This window comes from Suncus etruscus, chromosome 13, assembly GCF_024139225.1.
Source record: "Suncus etruscus isolate mSunEtr1 chromosome 13, mSunEtr1.pri.cur, whole genome shotgun sequence".
Taxonomy (NCBI): domain Eukaryota; kingdom Metazoa; phylum Chordata; class Mammalia; order Eulipotyphla; family Soricidae; genus Suncus; species Suncus etruscus.
Window position 1 is genome coordinate 9,102,249 of NC_064860.1, and position 15,033 is coordinate 9,117,281.

At 40.2% G+C, this 15,033-nt stretch overlaps 2 protein-coding genes across 2 annotated transcripts in view; one reads left to right on the forward strand and one right to left on the reverse strand.

The window, feature by feature from the left end:
• The window catches only part of ANKMY2 (ankyrin repeat and MYND domain containing 2), a 48,886-nt gene extending 48,120 nt beyond the window's left edge, over positions 1-766 (reverse strand). Inside the window, exon 1 of the mRNA XM_049785695.1 lies at positions 551-766. Coding sequence (XP_049641652.1) covers positions 551-617 — 67 coding nt within the window. The 5' untranslated portion in view covers positions 618-766. The remainder of the gene's footprint in view (positions 1-550) is intronic.
• Positions 767-1,428: 662 nt separating this feature from the next.
• The window catches only part of BZW2 (basic leucine zipper and W2 domains 2), a 68,498-nt gene continuing 54,893 nt past the window's right edge, over positions 1,429-15,033 (forward strand). Inside the window, exon 1 of the mRNA XM_049785696.1 lies at positions 1,429-1,537. The gene's annotated coding sequence lies outside the window, so the exon portion shown is untranslated. The remainder of the gene's footprint in view (positions 1,538-15,033) is intronic.

Here is a 15,033-nt window from a genome sequence, read left to right on the forward strand (position 1 = left end):
CTACTTCAGTGTGCTTCTTTCAAGAACCCTAGCCCTTCAGAGTAGGGAGTCCCACCTGTCACCCACCACCCCACCCCCCCAGAGCTGGATCCCCAACATAACCTCACCCACCCAAGGGCCGGATCCCAGGATGATCCCACCCACCCAACCACCCCCAGAGCTGGATCCCCTGGGACACCCGTTCAAGCTGAACCTGGCCTTACTAGGCCACGGTGCAAGGTGGGCCCAGATGAACCATGGTGAATCCCCCGGGCCTCTGTGGATATATATATGGTATTTTATTTATTTATTTATTTTTGGAGAAGGCATGCATGGCCAGAGCCAAGGCTCCTGGGATGCTCCTGGGATAATCATTTGGGGGGAGTCAGGGCCTAAGTGAAGATTTCCTAAAGCTATTATGACAAGCAGTGGGAAGGCAGTCTGGAGCCTGCCAGATGCATCCAGGGGTTCCACCTGCTCCCAGAGCAGAGCGGGGAGAGCAATGCACTTTCCTCTCCCCTTAGATGGCCACCAGTGCAAAAAAATGCGCAGGCCCAGGCTCGACTCCTACCTTTCCCGATGACTTCCAGCAACTCCTGCTCCTCCGCGCTCAGCTGGCCTTTCTGGACGTGCACCATGGCCCCCGCCAGCTTCAAGGGGATTGGGATCCTTGCAAGGACGGAAAACCCTGGATGCCAAGGATTGCAATTCCCCCCTCCCTGCCGGCTTGCAGGCGAGCAGCAAGCAAGCAAGCAAGCAGGCGAGCTCGGGCGAGCCGGGAGGACTCTCGGCGCTGGCCCCTGCGGCGAGTCCCCGCCCTCCCTTGCGTGTGATTGGTCCAAAGAAGGAGGCGTGGCCGCATCGACCCGCTACCATTGGCTTGTTCTGGGGAAGATACCACTTGGAGAAAAATAGAGGGGTGTCCACAATTCAATTTTACTCTACCCGCTCTTCGATCCTACGCGCTTCTTTGCCGATCTGCTAAGGATATAAAATGTGTTGAATATCCTACTTTTAGACTGTATAAAAGATTACTTGGAATAAGGTCATAGAGAGCTATAATGGTACCAGTTATAATTACCCCCCTTCCATTGCTCGAAAATGGTTTATCCCGAGCTAGGGGCTAGGCTAAGGGGTGGGTCCCGGGAGGGAGGCGTGGCCCGGAAGATACCAATTGGAGAAAAATAGAGGGGTATACATAATTAAATCACTCTAACTTGCTCCTCTATTCTACGCACTTCTTTGCCGATCTGCTAAGTATATAAAAACGTTTCATACAATATTTCTATAGTGTATAGACGATTACTTGGAATAGGATAATAAAGAGCTATATTAGTAGCAGTAATAATTGCTCCCCTACCATCTCTCCGAAATGGTTTATCCCGATCTAGGGGCGGGGCTAGGGGCGGGTCCAGGGAGGGGGCGTGGCCGCCAGACAGGGGAGTCGATGTCAATGTGTCTGTCCTTCACTCCTCCATTGTCTGCTGCTGCTATCGCTGCTCCTACCGGGACCCCCGCAGCCTCCAGCCTCGCGCGTCGCCGCTACCTCCTCGGACAGGTGAGGATCCAAGCCCTGGGGACGCAGAGAGTCTTGCGGGCGCCTGGCAGCCCAGGAGGAGGAAGCCTTGGCTGGGAGGGTGCTTGGCAGGCGCCGGCCACGCGGTGGGCTGGAACTGGGCCTCCCAGGTCTCAACCCTTTCAGCACCTAATTTTGGGGTGCATCCTCCTAGGTGGTTGTGCAAGGACGGGACCGCCCTAGATGAAGTTTATTTATTTATTTTTTACCATGTTAAAATATCTTTATGACTCTGATGGGTTTGGTTTTTTTTTTTGCTTGTTATTTCCACATTCTATAAAAAATGTTTATGATTTTTTAATAGCAGATTCACTTTAAATGCATATACCTAATCATTGTTGGTTGTGAATATTATTGTATAAATGCAAATAAATATTGTATACGTGTGATTGTAAATATTAGAAATATTAAGATATAAAATGTACTTAATTTGCTTCTTAGGTGTATAGGAAAAGCAGACCATTTTTATATAGGAACATTGTAGTCTGTCCACTCACTGCAGTAGCTTAATTAATTCTAATAGTTTTTACTGAAGGCATTAAGATTTTATATGCATTTTATCAAATCATTGACAGGTCGTGATAGTTGGACCTGTTTTCTATTTGGATTATTGTACTTATTTTTTGTTGTTTCATTGGTAGAGCTTTACTCATATTTTTATAATGCAATGGCAGTGAGTGTGAGTAAATTTGTCACAGGCCTGGTTTAATGGAAAATATTTAATACAGTCTCTCTGAAGGGTGTTTGGGAGCGGATTTTCACTCTGATGATACTAGTTTTGGCCCAGAGGGCCTGATAAGCAGGAGGAGGCTTGGTCTTTTTCTCCGTATCTTTGTAACTAGGAGTTTAGGGTGGATGGAAATAGGGAGGGGAGGAGAAGGGAAGGAGATCACACCGTTTTTACTGTCTCTAGGAGTCTTAGATTAGCTCCTTAATCCTTAATCCGTCTTCATTAGACGTTATGGTGTAACCTTGAGCTGCCCCCCAACCCCTTGCTAGTTGATGGGTTGAATGAAGCAGGCTTGGTTTTGCTAACTTCAAGCCATTGGTTTTGCTTAACCTCAAGTCAGTCATTCCTCCAGGGGAAGGCATCTCTAACGTATTAACATCATCCATGCAAGCTGCTTTGGAAATTCATGTTCATGTTTGACGTGGTTTCTTTCCAGAAGACTGTTGATATTTGCCCCAAGACCCATACATCAAAGAGAAATATGTGAATGATTAATTGGATCAACTGGGTATTTTTCTAGGCTTGGAGAAAATGTTATCTTTGAAGTGAAATGCGTTTTCCTCTCTTTCCATGTTTCTTCATTTGGGGCCTTCACTAAAGCATTCTTGAAATCATAGATGTTCTTCATTATTTCCTGCCTCGGACAAATTAATCTCTCTCAACTGTAGCCGGTTTCTAATGCACCATTTTTCGAGCCCATGACCGATTTGAGTCAGAACAGCTCAGATACAAACGGTTTGAAATTACTCACAAAGAAACTTTTGTTTGATAAAGCCTTAATAATGATGGGACTGTTCAAACAAGTAGTAAGCCTTTGAAAGTGGATGGCCAAGCTCTTTGTAACACTTAGGATACTGTTGCACTTGGGATTGATTTTACAAAGGAATTATGCAGAAAGAAGAAAGCCACAAACTGGAAGTTCCTGCAGAACAGTATCCCCCCAAATGTGTGATTTTTAACAATAGGAAATCTGTGGCAAGAATTAGATGCTTCATTGTCAGGGTCTCCATCCCTTTGTGCTAGATTTGGGCCCTTGTTACTTGAAGGTCACACCTGTTCCTTTTACTGAGAGTGTTATTTTCTAGAGGAGAGCAGTTTACCATCTATGTTCTTGAAGTCCAGCGACATTTAGTTGATGCTTAATTTCACTCTAAAAACAACGTCAGTAATTGTAAAATCAGTGCCATTTAAAGACAAAGCAGACATCTGCCTAGAAATGCAAATAAATAATGTAATTTTAAATTCCTAGAAACATACATAATGGATAGTTCTCATCAGATGGATTACATTAACCATTTTGTACAGTGTAAATATTTAATGTAGGAATTAGATTAGCTAATGAGCCTACCTTAGACTAGATGAGGGATTTTTTTTTTCCCTAAGAATGTTTTTACAAGATGAAGAGAGAGATTAACAGACTGAGAACTTTGCATGCAGGAGGCCTGGATTAGATCCTTGACACCTCTTAGTCCCTTATCCCAGCCCTCTATCTGAAGTCTCTTCTGGATATAGCTCCAAAGCTAAAAAAAAGAAGAAGAATTTATGGACATCCAAGAAGTTTTGTTGATAAACAGCTGCTGTTTAGTGAACATTTCTTCTGCTATCCTACCATAAGCTTAGAATAGAGTTCTTATTAGGGTGACCCAGAAATTAACATGTATACCCTTGATTTCTGCAAATAAGATGACAGAAACAAAAGAAGTTAATCTGCCGTTGGTACCACAGTTAAGAAGTTTCAGGGAGCCAGATTTGGCATTTAGATAAGTCTTCAAAACCTGTTGAGATGGCCTACCTCTCTCTCACCTTACCCTTCCAAATCACTCTAGTAACCAGTTCTGCCTATGTGGCTGTTGGAAAAGGCACAAATAATGCATTCTATAGCTTCAGTAGATTGTGTGTGTTTCTTGGAGCATGTCAAAGATTCAGAAGTATCCCTCTGCTCTCCCCAATGCTGCCTTCTCGTCCTATGACCAATGCTATTTATTTCTCTCAGCTACTTCCTGAGAAATATTTGTGTATTCATAGTTTATAAACACATTTCCACGGTTTTGTTTTCAGAAAAGGGAACACACTAACATACTGTTCTACCCGTGTGTGATTATATGAAGCTTTGCTCTTACTTCTGTTGCTTCACCTTAAAAAAAAGTTTCTCAGATGTCTGCCAGGAGTGCAAGGTCTCCTCTACTAGATCTTTTGAAGGTCACCTGCTTTTCTCGCACCTTACCCATCCAGCGTATTCAAGGAACCAGTCAGTAAACTTTTGAGTACCCAGCATCCCTCCAAGTGGGAGACTTATGTATTCTTTAAAGACAAAACCGGTTAACTCCCAACATATCTCTGGCTCCAGAAGAGAGGTTCAGTGCTGGCCTGGACTGCTCCAACTAGAGTCCCAACCCCTCCTGATTTTCCAGCCAACCAGTCCCTCCCACACAGTCTGCACTCTGCCACCTCACAGCCAGTTCCCTGATATGCCAGTTCATTTCCACGCCTTTGTGCCTGTGTTTCTCTTCCTGAAATCATCTCCCTTCCCTCTTCCCTGAATCTCCTGCTTAAGATCTGACGAGCGGCTCAGTTTCAAGATAACCCTGATGTGGCATCTACTTAGTTTTCCCACTCACTTCTCCAAAGCAATGAGGGGAGTGTCAACTACCAGGCTCATTTCTTCACCCTTTTTTAGCAAAAGGAGTAAGGGAAATCTTTCAGCAGAAATGACTGTCCAGCTGTGTCCAGCACTAATTCTTTCCTCTCTTTCTCTGAGCCCAGGCATCTCCTCACCCAACTTGGCATCATCTTTTCTTACCATCTATTCCCAAATTATTTGTTTCTCTTTATTTTTTATTAATTATTTTATTTAAACCCCATGGTTATAAGGTTATTCATCATACATATTCCCAAATTATCTGTACTATGCTTAACCCCTTCTTCTAGAGCAGGACCTCCAAACTTATTTGCCTACTGCCTATTGTCTGGGAAAAAAAATCATTGCACCTCTGGAAATCTCTTTTTATTTTTATTTGTTTTATTTTTTTAAGGGTGAGGTTGGTGGGTATTGGTGCCATACCTGGTGATATTCTGGAGTCACTCCCTTGTGGTGCCTGAGCTTAAACCTAAGTCTTCTGCATGCTAAATATATGATTGCCGCCTACATTTTGAACAAGCAGAAAACATGTAAGCTCAGTACAGCCCTCCTGGATGATTCTAATCCCCAGTAGTAGCACTGTAGATGCACACTTTGAGACACACTGTCATATGCCACCAGTTCCCAGCTCTTCCCCTTTTTTGGGAGAGTGGGGGGTCTGTTTTGGTTACACTCAACTGCTGTGCCAAGGGGTTGCACATAGTCCTGCAATCAGGGCTTACTGAATGTTCTCAGGGTTTATATTTGGTGTCGGGGATCAAGCTCAGGTCTTCTGCATGCACAGATAATATCTAACTTGCTGTACTGATTCTCCAGCTTCTAGACCCCACAGCTTCTTAAAACAGTCCATCACAATTCCATACCATGTGATTGAATGAGGGATTAAAAATAAATCCTGTTTAAAATAAATTTCTTATGGCTTCTTATCAATAACTTTGATGTTTAAGTACCTATTGGTATACTTGGAGTCACATAAAATTCATCAGGCAAAAAAAAAGGTCCAGGGGGGAAATTTGAGTCAGCCTGTTCTGAACAATGAATTCGCTAAACTAATTTACCTTTGCACTCTCAAGATTCTGACTCACTCATGTATGCTTGGTCTATGCACAGCTGAATTCAACTTAACCTCTAAGTTCTTTTCGGCAGATGCATTTCCTACTTGACTGATCCTTCCTGGCAATGTGAGGTGATGTGGCACTAAGCCCACAAAGCTATAACTGATGGCAGAAAGTTTAAATGTTTTCCGTCTCGGATTGCTTGGCAAATGCTTTCAACTGAAAGAGGAGAAAGTTCACGTATATGCTGCACAGTTTTACTTGTCATTCCTCAGTTTCCCCAACTTCTAGTTCTCTGCTTCTCTAGAATGCTGCTGAGTGTAATAGTTTTGGGGACTTGGTATATAACTTTTTATTGTTTTGTTTTATTGTTTTATTATTATTTATTATTATTATTGGTATATAACTTTTTAAATTTTTTTTCTAATTTTTTGTGACGGAAGGAAGGAAAAGGAAGGAAGAAAGGGAGGGAGGGAGGACGAGAAAGAAAGGGAGAAAGAAAGAATGAAAGAAAGAGGGAGGAAGAGAAAGAATAAATGAAAGAAAGAAAGGGAGGAAGAGAGAAAGAAAGGAAAGACAAAGAAAAAGAAAGGAAGGAAGAAAGAATAAAAGAGAGAAAGGAAAGATTATAACTTTTTATTATTAGATTTAGATCCCTTTTTTGGTTTTGTTTTGAAGCCACACATGGCAGTTTTCAGAGCTTATTCCTGGTTCTTTGCTCATGAATCATTCCTGGCAGGCTCAGGGGATCATATGTGGTACCGAGAATCGAACTTGGGTCAGCCATGTGCAAGACAAGTGCCCTATCTACTATACTATTGCTCTGGTCCTAGGTACTTTTCTTGACTGAGTAGATAGTTAATATTAAGGAATTAGAGGACAGAGAGATGATACAGACATTAAGGCTTTATTTGCCTTGCTTTGGATAAATCCATTTTGATACTCTTTTCTGAGCTCAGAACCAGGAGTAAACTCTGAGCAACCCCAAAATAAGGACTTTTGCTTTGATTTGTTTGGAGGCCACACTCGGTGGCACTTAGGGCTTATTACTCACTCTGCTCATGGGTAAATCCCAGGTCACCCACATCCAAGGCAAGCACCCTACCCCTGTACTAGATCTCTTGCCTCAGGAATTTTACTAAACATGAAAATATTATCTGACTTATGTGAGTGGGGGTGGATGGGTGAGGATTTGGATGGTGGAGAAAGAGATGGACAAATTATTAAAGGGAGGAATGATAAAATATTTGAGACTTGCTTATAATTCCAGGCTAAAGACAGGCACTGAGTAAGAGTATAAATAAAACAAAGTTGACCATATTAACAATTGGAACTGAGTTATCAATGAGTATCCAGCCTACATTAATATACTCTTTATTTTTAGATATGTTTGTTATTTCCATAATTAGGTTTTTAACAGAAATTTAAAAGGACTAGAGCCCCCAAACAGATCTGTGAGTCTGTGGTATGTTATTATTGTTTCGCTAGTAAAACAGAATATCTTGATTCAGGAAATAATTAGGGGATGGAAAAGAACGGAACTTATTCCAGGGAGTGTGAAGGGTAATGCCCAGATGTGGGGTGTACTGCTTACAAAACATTAATTTTATGGTTTTTTTCCTAAATCCTCCTACTAGGCACTTTTCCTGTGTTGATAAAGTCTGTTGTTAGGGTGTAGTCAGGGGAAGAGCTGGGAGTTTTTTATGTTCCTCTTTCATATTCTTATCATGGACTTTACTGCTGCTGGAATCCTTCCTCTCCCGGGGCCCAGCCACGTTCTGGCCTGGCACTTCTGCCTGTTGGTGGATTTCCAGGCACCCTGGTAGAGTTTGGAGACACAGTGACTTTTGCAGTAACATTATCAGAGCTTTAAGTTGGAGGAAGCAAGATAGTGTGAACCAAGGAAAGAAGCCAACAATGCCTCACAACTTATTAGCCAAAGGTTCCTAAAAGGGTATTATTGGCTTGACTCATGGGTTGATCTTTTTTTATAACAAACAAAAAAAATTCCGAGTACAAATGTTCTTTCTCTATACTTGGAATTTAGCTTATGCAATTATTCATTTCAATGGTAAAACAGGCCTGAAGCTGCAGAAGGCTGTCTTGTGAATGAGGCATTTCCATAAACTGTTCGCATCACATTTAAATTGCACAGAAAAAAAAATCAAGTTAGAAGGCGTTTAGAAGAATTTAGAAGATAGGTGGGGTTCATAGTCTCGCTGGCTTCTGAGTAACTTACTGGCCTGATCTTTATCCTTTTTTATAAACTGACAAAGTAATTTGTGGACAAGTAATTTATGTGCAACTATATTTCTTGCACAAGAAATGAATAAATCAGAGACACTGGTTTTCTTCTGTCCTTGAAACCTTCTGTTTCTTAACATTCATTATATCTGAACTTACTCAATATTATGTTTTACAAGGTCCAAACTGTTGTTTTTGCTGTTATTTATAACATCAGACATAGGGAGTTTTTGACATAATGAATATAGATTCAAATCAAGTGTTCATAATAATCTAGAGCCAATGCAATATGGCTGCCAGGGAATGTTGATATACACAGATTGGGATGTATCCATCAAATCACTTTTGCCTTTATATATGTTCTTGTGGCATTTAAAACTATGTAGGTGCCTCTTCTCTGAGTATAATAAAAACTGTTTCAGTTTTTTTGAATAAAAAGTCATGGGCTAGGGAGATAGTACAAGGGCACACAGTTCCCAAATATCCCCTGAATGTTTGCCCAGACTCAAGAGACCCAAGCAGTAAGTCCAACATTTTCTGTCCTTTGCATTGAATTTGAGGGTTAGAATCCCAGGCAGGACTCTGCAGACTCTTGATCATCCCTTGAGAGTGATCTCTCCACTTGCCTCCTTCCACAAAAGAAAGAAGAAAGTTATTTTTGGATTTGAAAGGGAAGAGCAAGTACCTCCACCTTTCTATTATACCTTCAAGCTAGAAAAGTGGTTGGTATTGTTCTTTGATCTTTTGGTTATATATGGTGGGGTTCTGTTATAGATCCTTCAAACAAAGCAACTCCTAAAACTACCTTCATCTCTGCCTCTAGGTACAAGCATTTTCTGGTTTGGGGGAGGAGTTACAACAACCCCATTAAGTAGCTTCTTCTGACCTGGTAGGAAAGGATTGGGGTAATCCTTAAGAGATACCCAAGATTCCAACCTGTTTAATAAGCTAGGTTTTTCAAAGCTATTTCTTTTTTCCTTACTCTTGATTTCCTCCTATATTAAGAATCAAACTTCTAGGCTATCTTTGAGATTCCTAGGAACTGCAGAGGGGTTATAAAAAGTGTCCCTATTAAAGTATGGACAATTCTGTCATACTTAGTTAAAAAGCATATGATGAACACAGTTCTAGTCTATATGTTAAATCATTTCCAAGGAAAAATTGTACAGGAATTCATACATACCATAAGCCTATATTCCTTCTTAGGAACAAAGAAAAACTACTTTTAGAGGGAAGCCTTGTATGAGCTATTATAGTGATTATATTGTAGAATTTTTTTTATTGTAGAATATTTGTTGTTGGGTTAGCTGACTCCGGGATGGGAGTCGGGTGAGAGGGTGGGATGATGGAATGAAATCAAACCTGTAATCTCTACAGATATGTCAAACCTGTGCAATGCCATTTGAGCCATATGCCCAGTCCCTGACTTTCCTTTCAATGGGAATGAAAACAAGACTTGGCATGCCTCTCTCTGTTTTGCTCAAGGAATCACAAAGATGAGACCTGATTTGTGTTTTCAAAGCCTTACTCTGTCCTCCAGGAAGGTGGCAGGCCCTTGGGTCAAAGGTCATGCCCCCAAAGCCCTGCTCTATTAGCTTCCATACAGACTGACTCCTGAGTCAACCTCTCTTTGCCTGCTGGCTGGCTGGCTCCAGTCACTCTTCCCTGTCTTTCACTGAACAGTGTTGTTCCACCTCTTTCCTCTACCCACCCAGCCTCTCCTGCCACTGGAATGTCCTCCTCCAGGCATATCTGCATACAGATTTTATTCAAACACTTCTCTGCTCAATGACCCCTTTTCCATAAGGCCCTTTTTTTTTGTTTTCCCAACCCCAGATAAATGCAAATTCCGGAAGGGTGGAGCTCAGTGAGAGAATGATACCATACTTCTCTGCAGAATCCACCCCAGTAATCCTGCCCAGTATTTCTTTTTTCTGCCCAGTATTTTTTAAAGGTTCACTTGATAGTCATATACCACTTTCACTCCTCTCCCTGAAAAATTGGCATAAAATATACACCACTTGTACTATGACATATAAAAGTGAGGTTTTCTTTTTTTTTTTTTTTTTTTTCTTAAGGGGTTTTGCTTTGTTGGGGGGCCACACCCAGCAATGTACAGGGCTGACTCCTGGCTACACTCAGGAATTGCTCCTGGTCATATGGTGTTCAGGGTACCATATGGACACTAGAGATTGAACCCGGGTCAATCCACATGCAAAATAAGTGCCTTACCCATGGTGTTCTCTTTCCAGCTTCAAAAAGTGAGTTTTTGAAGAGTGTAGAATTGGTGAATTGGGGCCTAGGAGCTAAAAATGAGACATATTCTAGAAGAGCCCTGAAGAAAACAACTTCACAAAATAGAACTATTTGAAAGATACTGGCAATAATTTTATGTCAGCTATGCAAAACTAGAAATTATTTCATTTAGTAATATGTTTCTTTTAATAAAATTTTTTAAAATCATTAAGGTGTGGGAAATTTTATTTCAAGTTTCACTGTTATGGTATTTTCTTGCTCTCAGGCAATTAATACTGGACACAAAAGTAAACAATAACAGGGAAAATCTTACTCTTGAAAAATAGAACATTTTGCTTTCAAATACAAAATTATTTATAAATATATTTTGGTATATTATAAATTATCTATAAATATCCAGAGCATTAGCAAACATGTAGAAAATCCTTTGTGAGGCTGTCTTGAAAAAAAAATCTCTGAATATCTAATCTGTTTTTATCTACCTTAAAGGATTATTAGAACTTATTAATTTTCAATTTGGCTATCTTCAAATTGACTTGTTTCAGTACTTTTTAAATATTTTTAAACCTTTTTGATATAAATGTATGAAACAGTTTATCAGAAATAAACTGAAAAAGATTTTCTGAGGGCCGGAGCAATAATAAAGTGGGTAGGGAATTTGCCTTGCACAGGGCTGACTTGGGCTTGATCTCAGTAACTCTTATGATCCCCTAAGCACCTTCAGGAGTAATTCCTGCTTGCAGAGCCAGGAGTAACCCCTGAGCACCACTAGGTATAACCCAAAAACAAACAAACAAAAAATAATCTGAATTTTTAAAAACATATCTACCAATATTAACAAGGTATGCACAAGAAGGATTTTTATTTTTAGATGATTTGTGCCTATTGAATCCCTGAGTTCTCTTAAATTAACAGTATCTTTGGTAAGTTAGGTGTCAAGTGGAATGATTTTACCTGTTCTAAATGTGGCATGTGTTGAGTGCCCAAAAACATTCTCATATAAGAAAGGCTAATATGCAATATTAGTACTCAACGTAGTATATGTTATTATTAGCTGGGATAGCTGATCTTCCAATCAGTGTGCAGGGAACCTCTGGAGCCACTCCTGGTAAAACTAGGCCAATTCAGCAAGTAGTTGCAATTGCTTAAGGGTCCAGAATGCAGTATTAAAAAGCCCTGCAGTCCTTCTCTGAGTCAGCTCAGTGGTAAAGTGTCTCTCAGATATGTTTGGATGCTTCTTGGGGAAATCAAGAGTTGTACCAAGCCATGTTAGAGAGCCCATTTGTGCCAGAGATTAAACGCCTGTAAAACATGCACCCTAATCCTGCACTAAATCTGCCTCCTTGCTATTTTTAATTCTAACAAAGGAAATATCTAAGTAGGTAACTAATTTAAATAGCTATAAAATATAGGATTTTTTTTCCAGATTCCAAATTATTTCTGTAATGAAACGGGACTTAAAAAAAATAATTTCTCAATTTACCTTTTTTTGTTTTTGTTTTTGGGCCACACCCGGTACTGCTCAGGGGTTACTCCTGGCTATGTGTTCAGAAGTTGCTCCTGGCTTGGGGGACCATATGGGACACCGGGGGATTGAACCGCGGTCCGTCCAAGGCTAGCGCAGGCAAGGCAGGCACCTTACCTTTAGTGCCACCGCCCAGCCCCCTCAATTTACCATTTTTAAGAATTTATATTAATTGCTTTATTTAAAGGCATGGTATCTCATACTTGCCATAGTTGATCAAACTACATTTGTTCCAGGTAAGTGGGAACCAAATTATTTAAAAAGGGAGGAAAAAGACAACAGCAAGAAAATTTGTGAAAATCATTGTATCTCAAAATGAGATCAAAGGTGCTCTTATGATAGTTGGTTATTCTGGGCCTTCTTTTGTTTCTCAACATTAAGTGGCTTCAGATACACATTGGGCTCTAAATTGGTGTGTTTCTAAGGGCATGACAGTAATAAAAAAAAAGAAATTAGAGTTGTTGTGCAGCTGCAAATGTTGTCACACAGTCCAGGAATTCTAAGCCCTATTCCTGATACTATGGTTTTTGTGTGGTATATTCTCGGCTTCTCGGGCTTCCAGAAGTTGAGAAGGTGAGGGAAGCGTGTCCTCACTCACTCCAAAATAAGTCCTGGTGATAACAGTCCAAATAACAGTGTACTTGGAATTTGGTCAGATTGGTGTTTCTGCAGGAGCGATGAAACAGGGCATAGGTAATGCAGTGATTGTGAGTGGTGGGAGCAACAGGTGTGGCTGTCATAGGGTGGAGGCTTGAATCACTCTCTCCACCCAAGTTTGCCAGCTTTCAGCTACGTGGCTAGTATATCCATAATTTTTCACAGTTCAGTTTATGTCTCTTTTGAGAGCAGTGAGTCTGTGGAGCTGGACAGATGCAGACATGGTGACTTCTATTTACTATTTTTGAGGTCTTCCAAATAAATTTCATGGAAACTACAATGTAGACATAACCAATAATAAGGGATATTAATTCCTGGATCCATTGAAAATATAAACTACTCTAAGCTGTGTGGTGTCATGATATTCAATTGTTATCCTCTTCTTTTTTGTGTGTGTTCATACAAATTACTCAGGTTTTCCGAACTAAACTTGTTGATTCTCTAGATTTATGATCATTTCTAAGTAAAAAAATTGACATGTTTTTCTTGGTTTATAAGGTAATAGAATGGAGTTATTATAAACAGGAAGGAGAACTCCAAGTTGATGGTACAGAGGAAGTTGCTAGCTAGAGGAAATTAAATGTAGCTTTGATGTTTATGAGTGTTTTTGTTTTTATTAGAATTAAGCCACTGCAGGAAGCAATTTGATAACCAGCTCCTGTGGTAATAGGAACATTGGTGCCATAAATTTCCTACTATTTTTATGTCTCTGAGAGGAAGGATTGTGGTGAAATCTTCTCAACTAAAGATAATTTTTGCCTTAATAGAACCCCATGGAGAATGTTTGGCCTTTTGGAGATAACATATGCTAATTCAGTTTATCCAAGTACCTAACTAGATTTTCAAATTAATATTTATGCTTGACTATTATTTGATTCTCAACCATAAAACACGAGACAAATAATGAAAAGGTGGCCTTTGAGAATCATCAAAATAACTGCAGCAACCTTGGAGGGCTGTTAGAGAGATATATCAAGTGTATCAAATTCTGATTTTGATTCTTCCCACATATGCAAGCCCCTAGATACACTTTTTTTCCCTTTGATCTCTGCCATAGTCACAATGTTAAAATGGAATAAAGGGCCTCCGACTAATGATGTGACATCTCAGAGCTTTATTCAAGTGTGAAATTACGAGGGTTTTTTAAGTTAAAAACGCTTTGATTGAAACATTACAAAACACAGCTGCAATACAGAGGGATCCTGTGATGTTCTTTCACATGTTAGAGAGATGATTCTTTGTAACATGTCCAGATTGTGTGTGTGTGTGCTTGAATCAAAGCTCCACTTGCTTGAAAGCATAGACAACTTGTCGATTGGCCCCTGCTACATTTTTATTGATTAGAAACAAACATGTGTATATGTATGCATGTATATAAATGAGGGCCTGTTGTGTTTACTTCAGCAGCACCTATACTATAAAATTGGGACAAATGAATGTCTGTATGTTTTGAACATTTCTAAAGCATAAACCTAAGAGAGTTTCTAGCTTTTGCTGATCTGTCTCTCTCCCACTCCTTCCACTTTCTCCCTTCAAATACTGTGTTGGTGAGTACAGTCTGGTATCAACATGTTATTATCAACCCCATCAAGTTCTAGCTGGTCTTTGGTATTTCTGTCCTACTTATGGTCTTCTTTGGAAATAGACATGTGTGTTATAACTTTTACTGTATGTTCATAAATGCATCATCACTAGACAGGCTGGGGCAGATCTGCTTCAGGGAGGAAGAGAGTAAGAGTGACTTGGTTGAGAAAACTGGTAAGGGAGGAAATATTTGGAGTGCTGCCCACCATCACCTTTTAAGTTTCTTGAAGGCCCACCACTAACTATAGTGTGTGTGTGTGTGTGTGTGTGTGTGTGTGTGTGTGTGTGTGTGTGTGTGTGTGTGTGTGTGTGTGTGTAGGCAATGATTCTAAAGAAAAATTCAAAATTCAGTCCAGAAGAGCATTCTCTTTCTGTTTTCCTTGTTTAAAATGGTGAAAAGAGGTAAAGCTCAGTGGTTGGGTACATGCATGTATTATATGTGGGAGGTCTTGATTACTCTCAAAAAAAAATAAAATAGGAGGGGCCAGACTGGTGGCACAGCGGTAGGGTGATTGCCTTGAACTCGGCTAACTTTGGACAGACCTCGGTTTGATCCCCCATGTCCCATATGGTCCCACAAGCCAGGAGCAATTTCTGAGTGCATAGCCAAGAGTAACCCCTGAGCATCACCGGATGTGGCCCAAAAACCAAAAAAAAAAAAAATAGAGAAACCAAAAACTCTAATTTGTGAGAAATATGCTTCAATACTCCTGGTCTTTATGATTTATCTTCTAACTTCCTGTTTGAATCCGTAGTCATAAACACACTTTCTTTTATTTTGTCTGATAC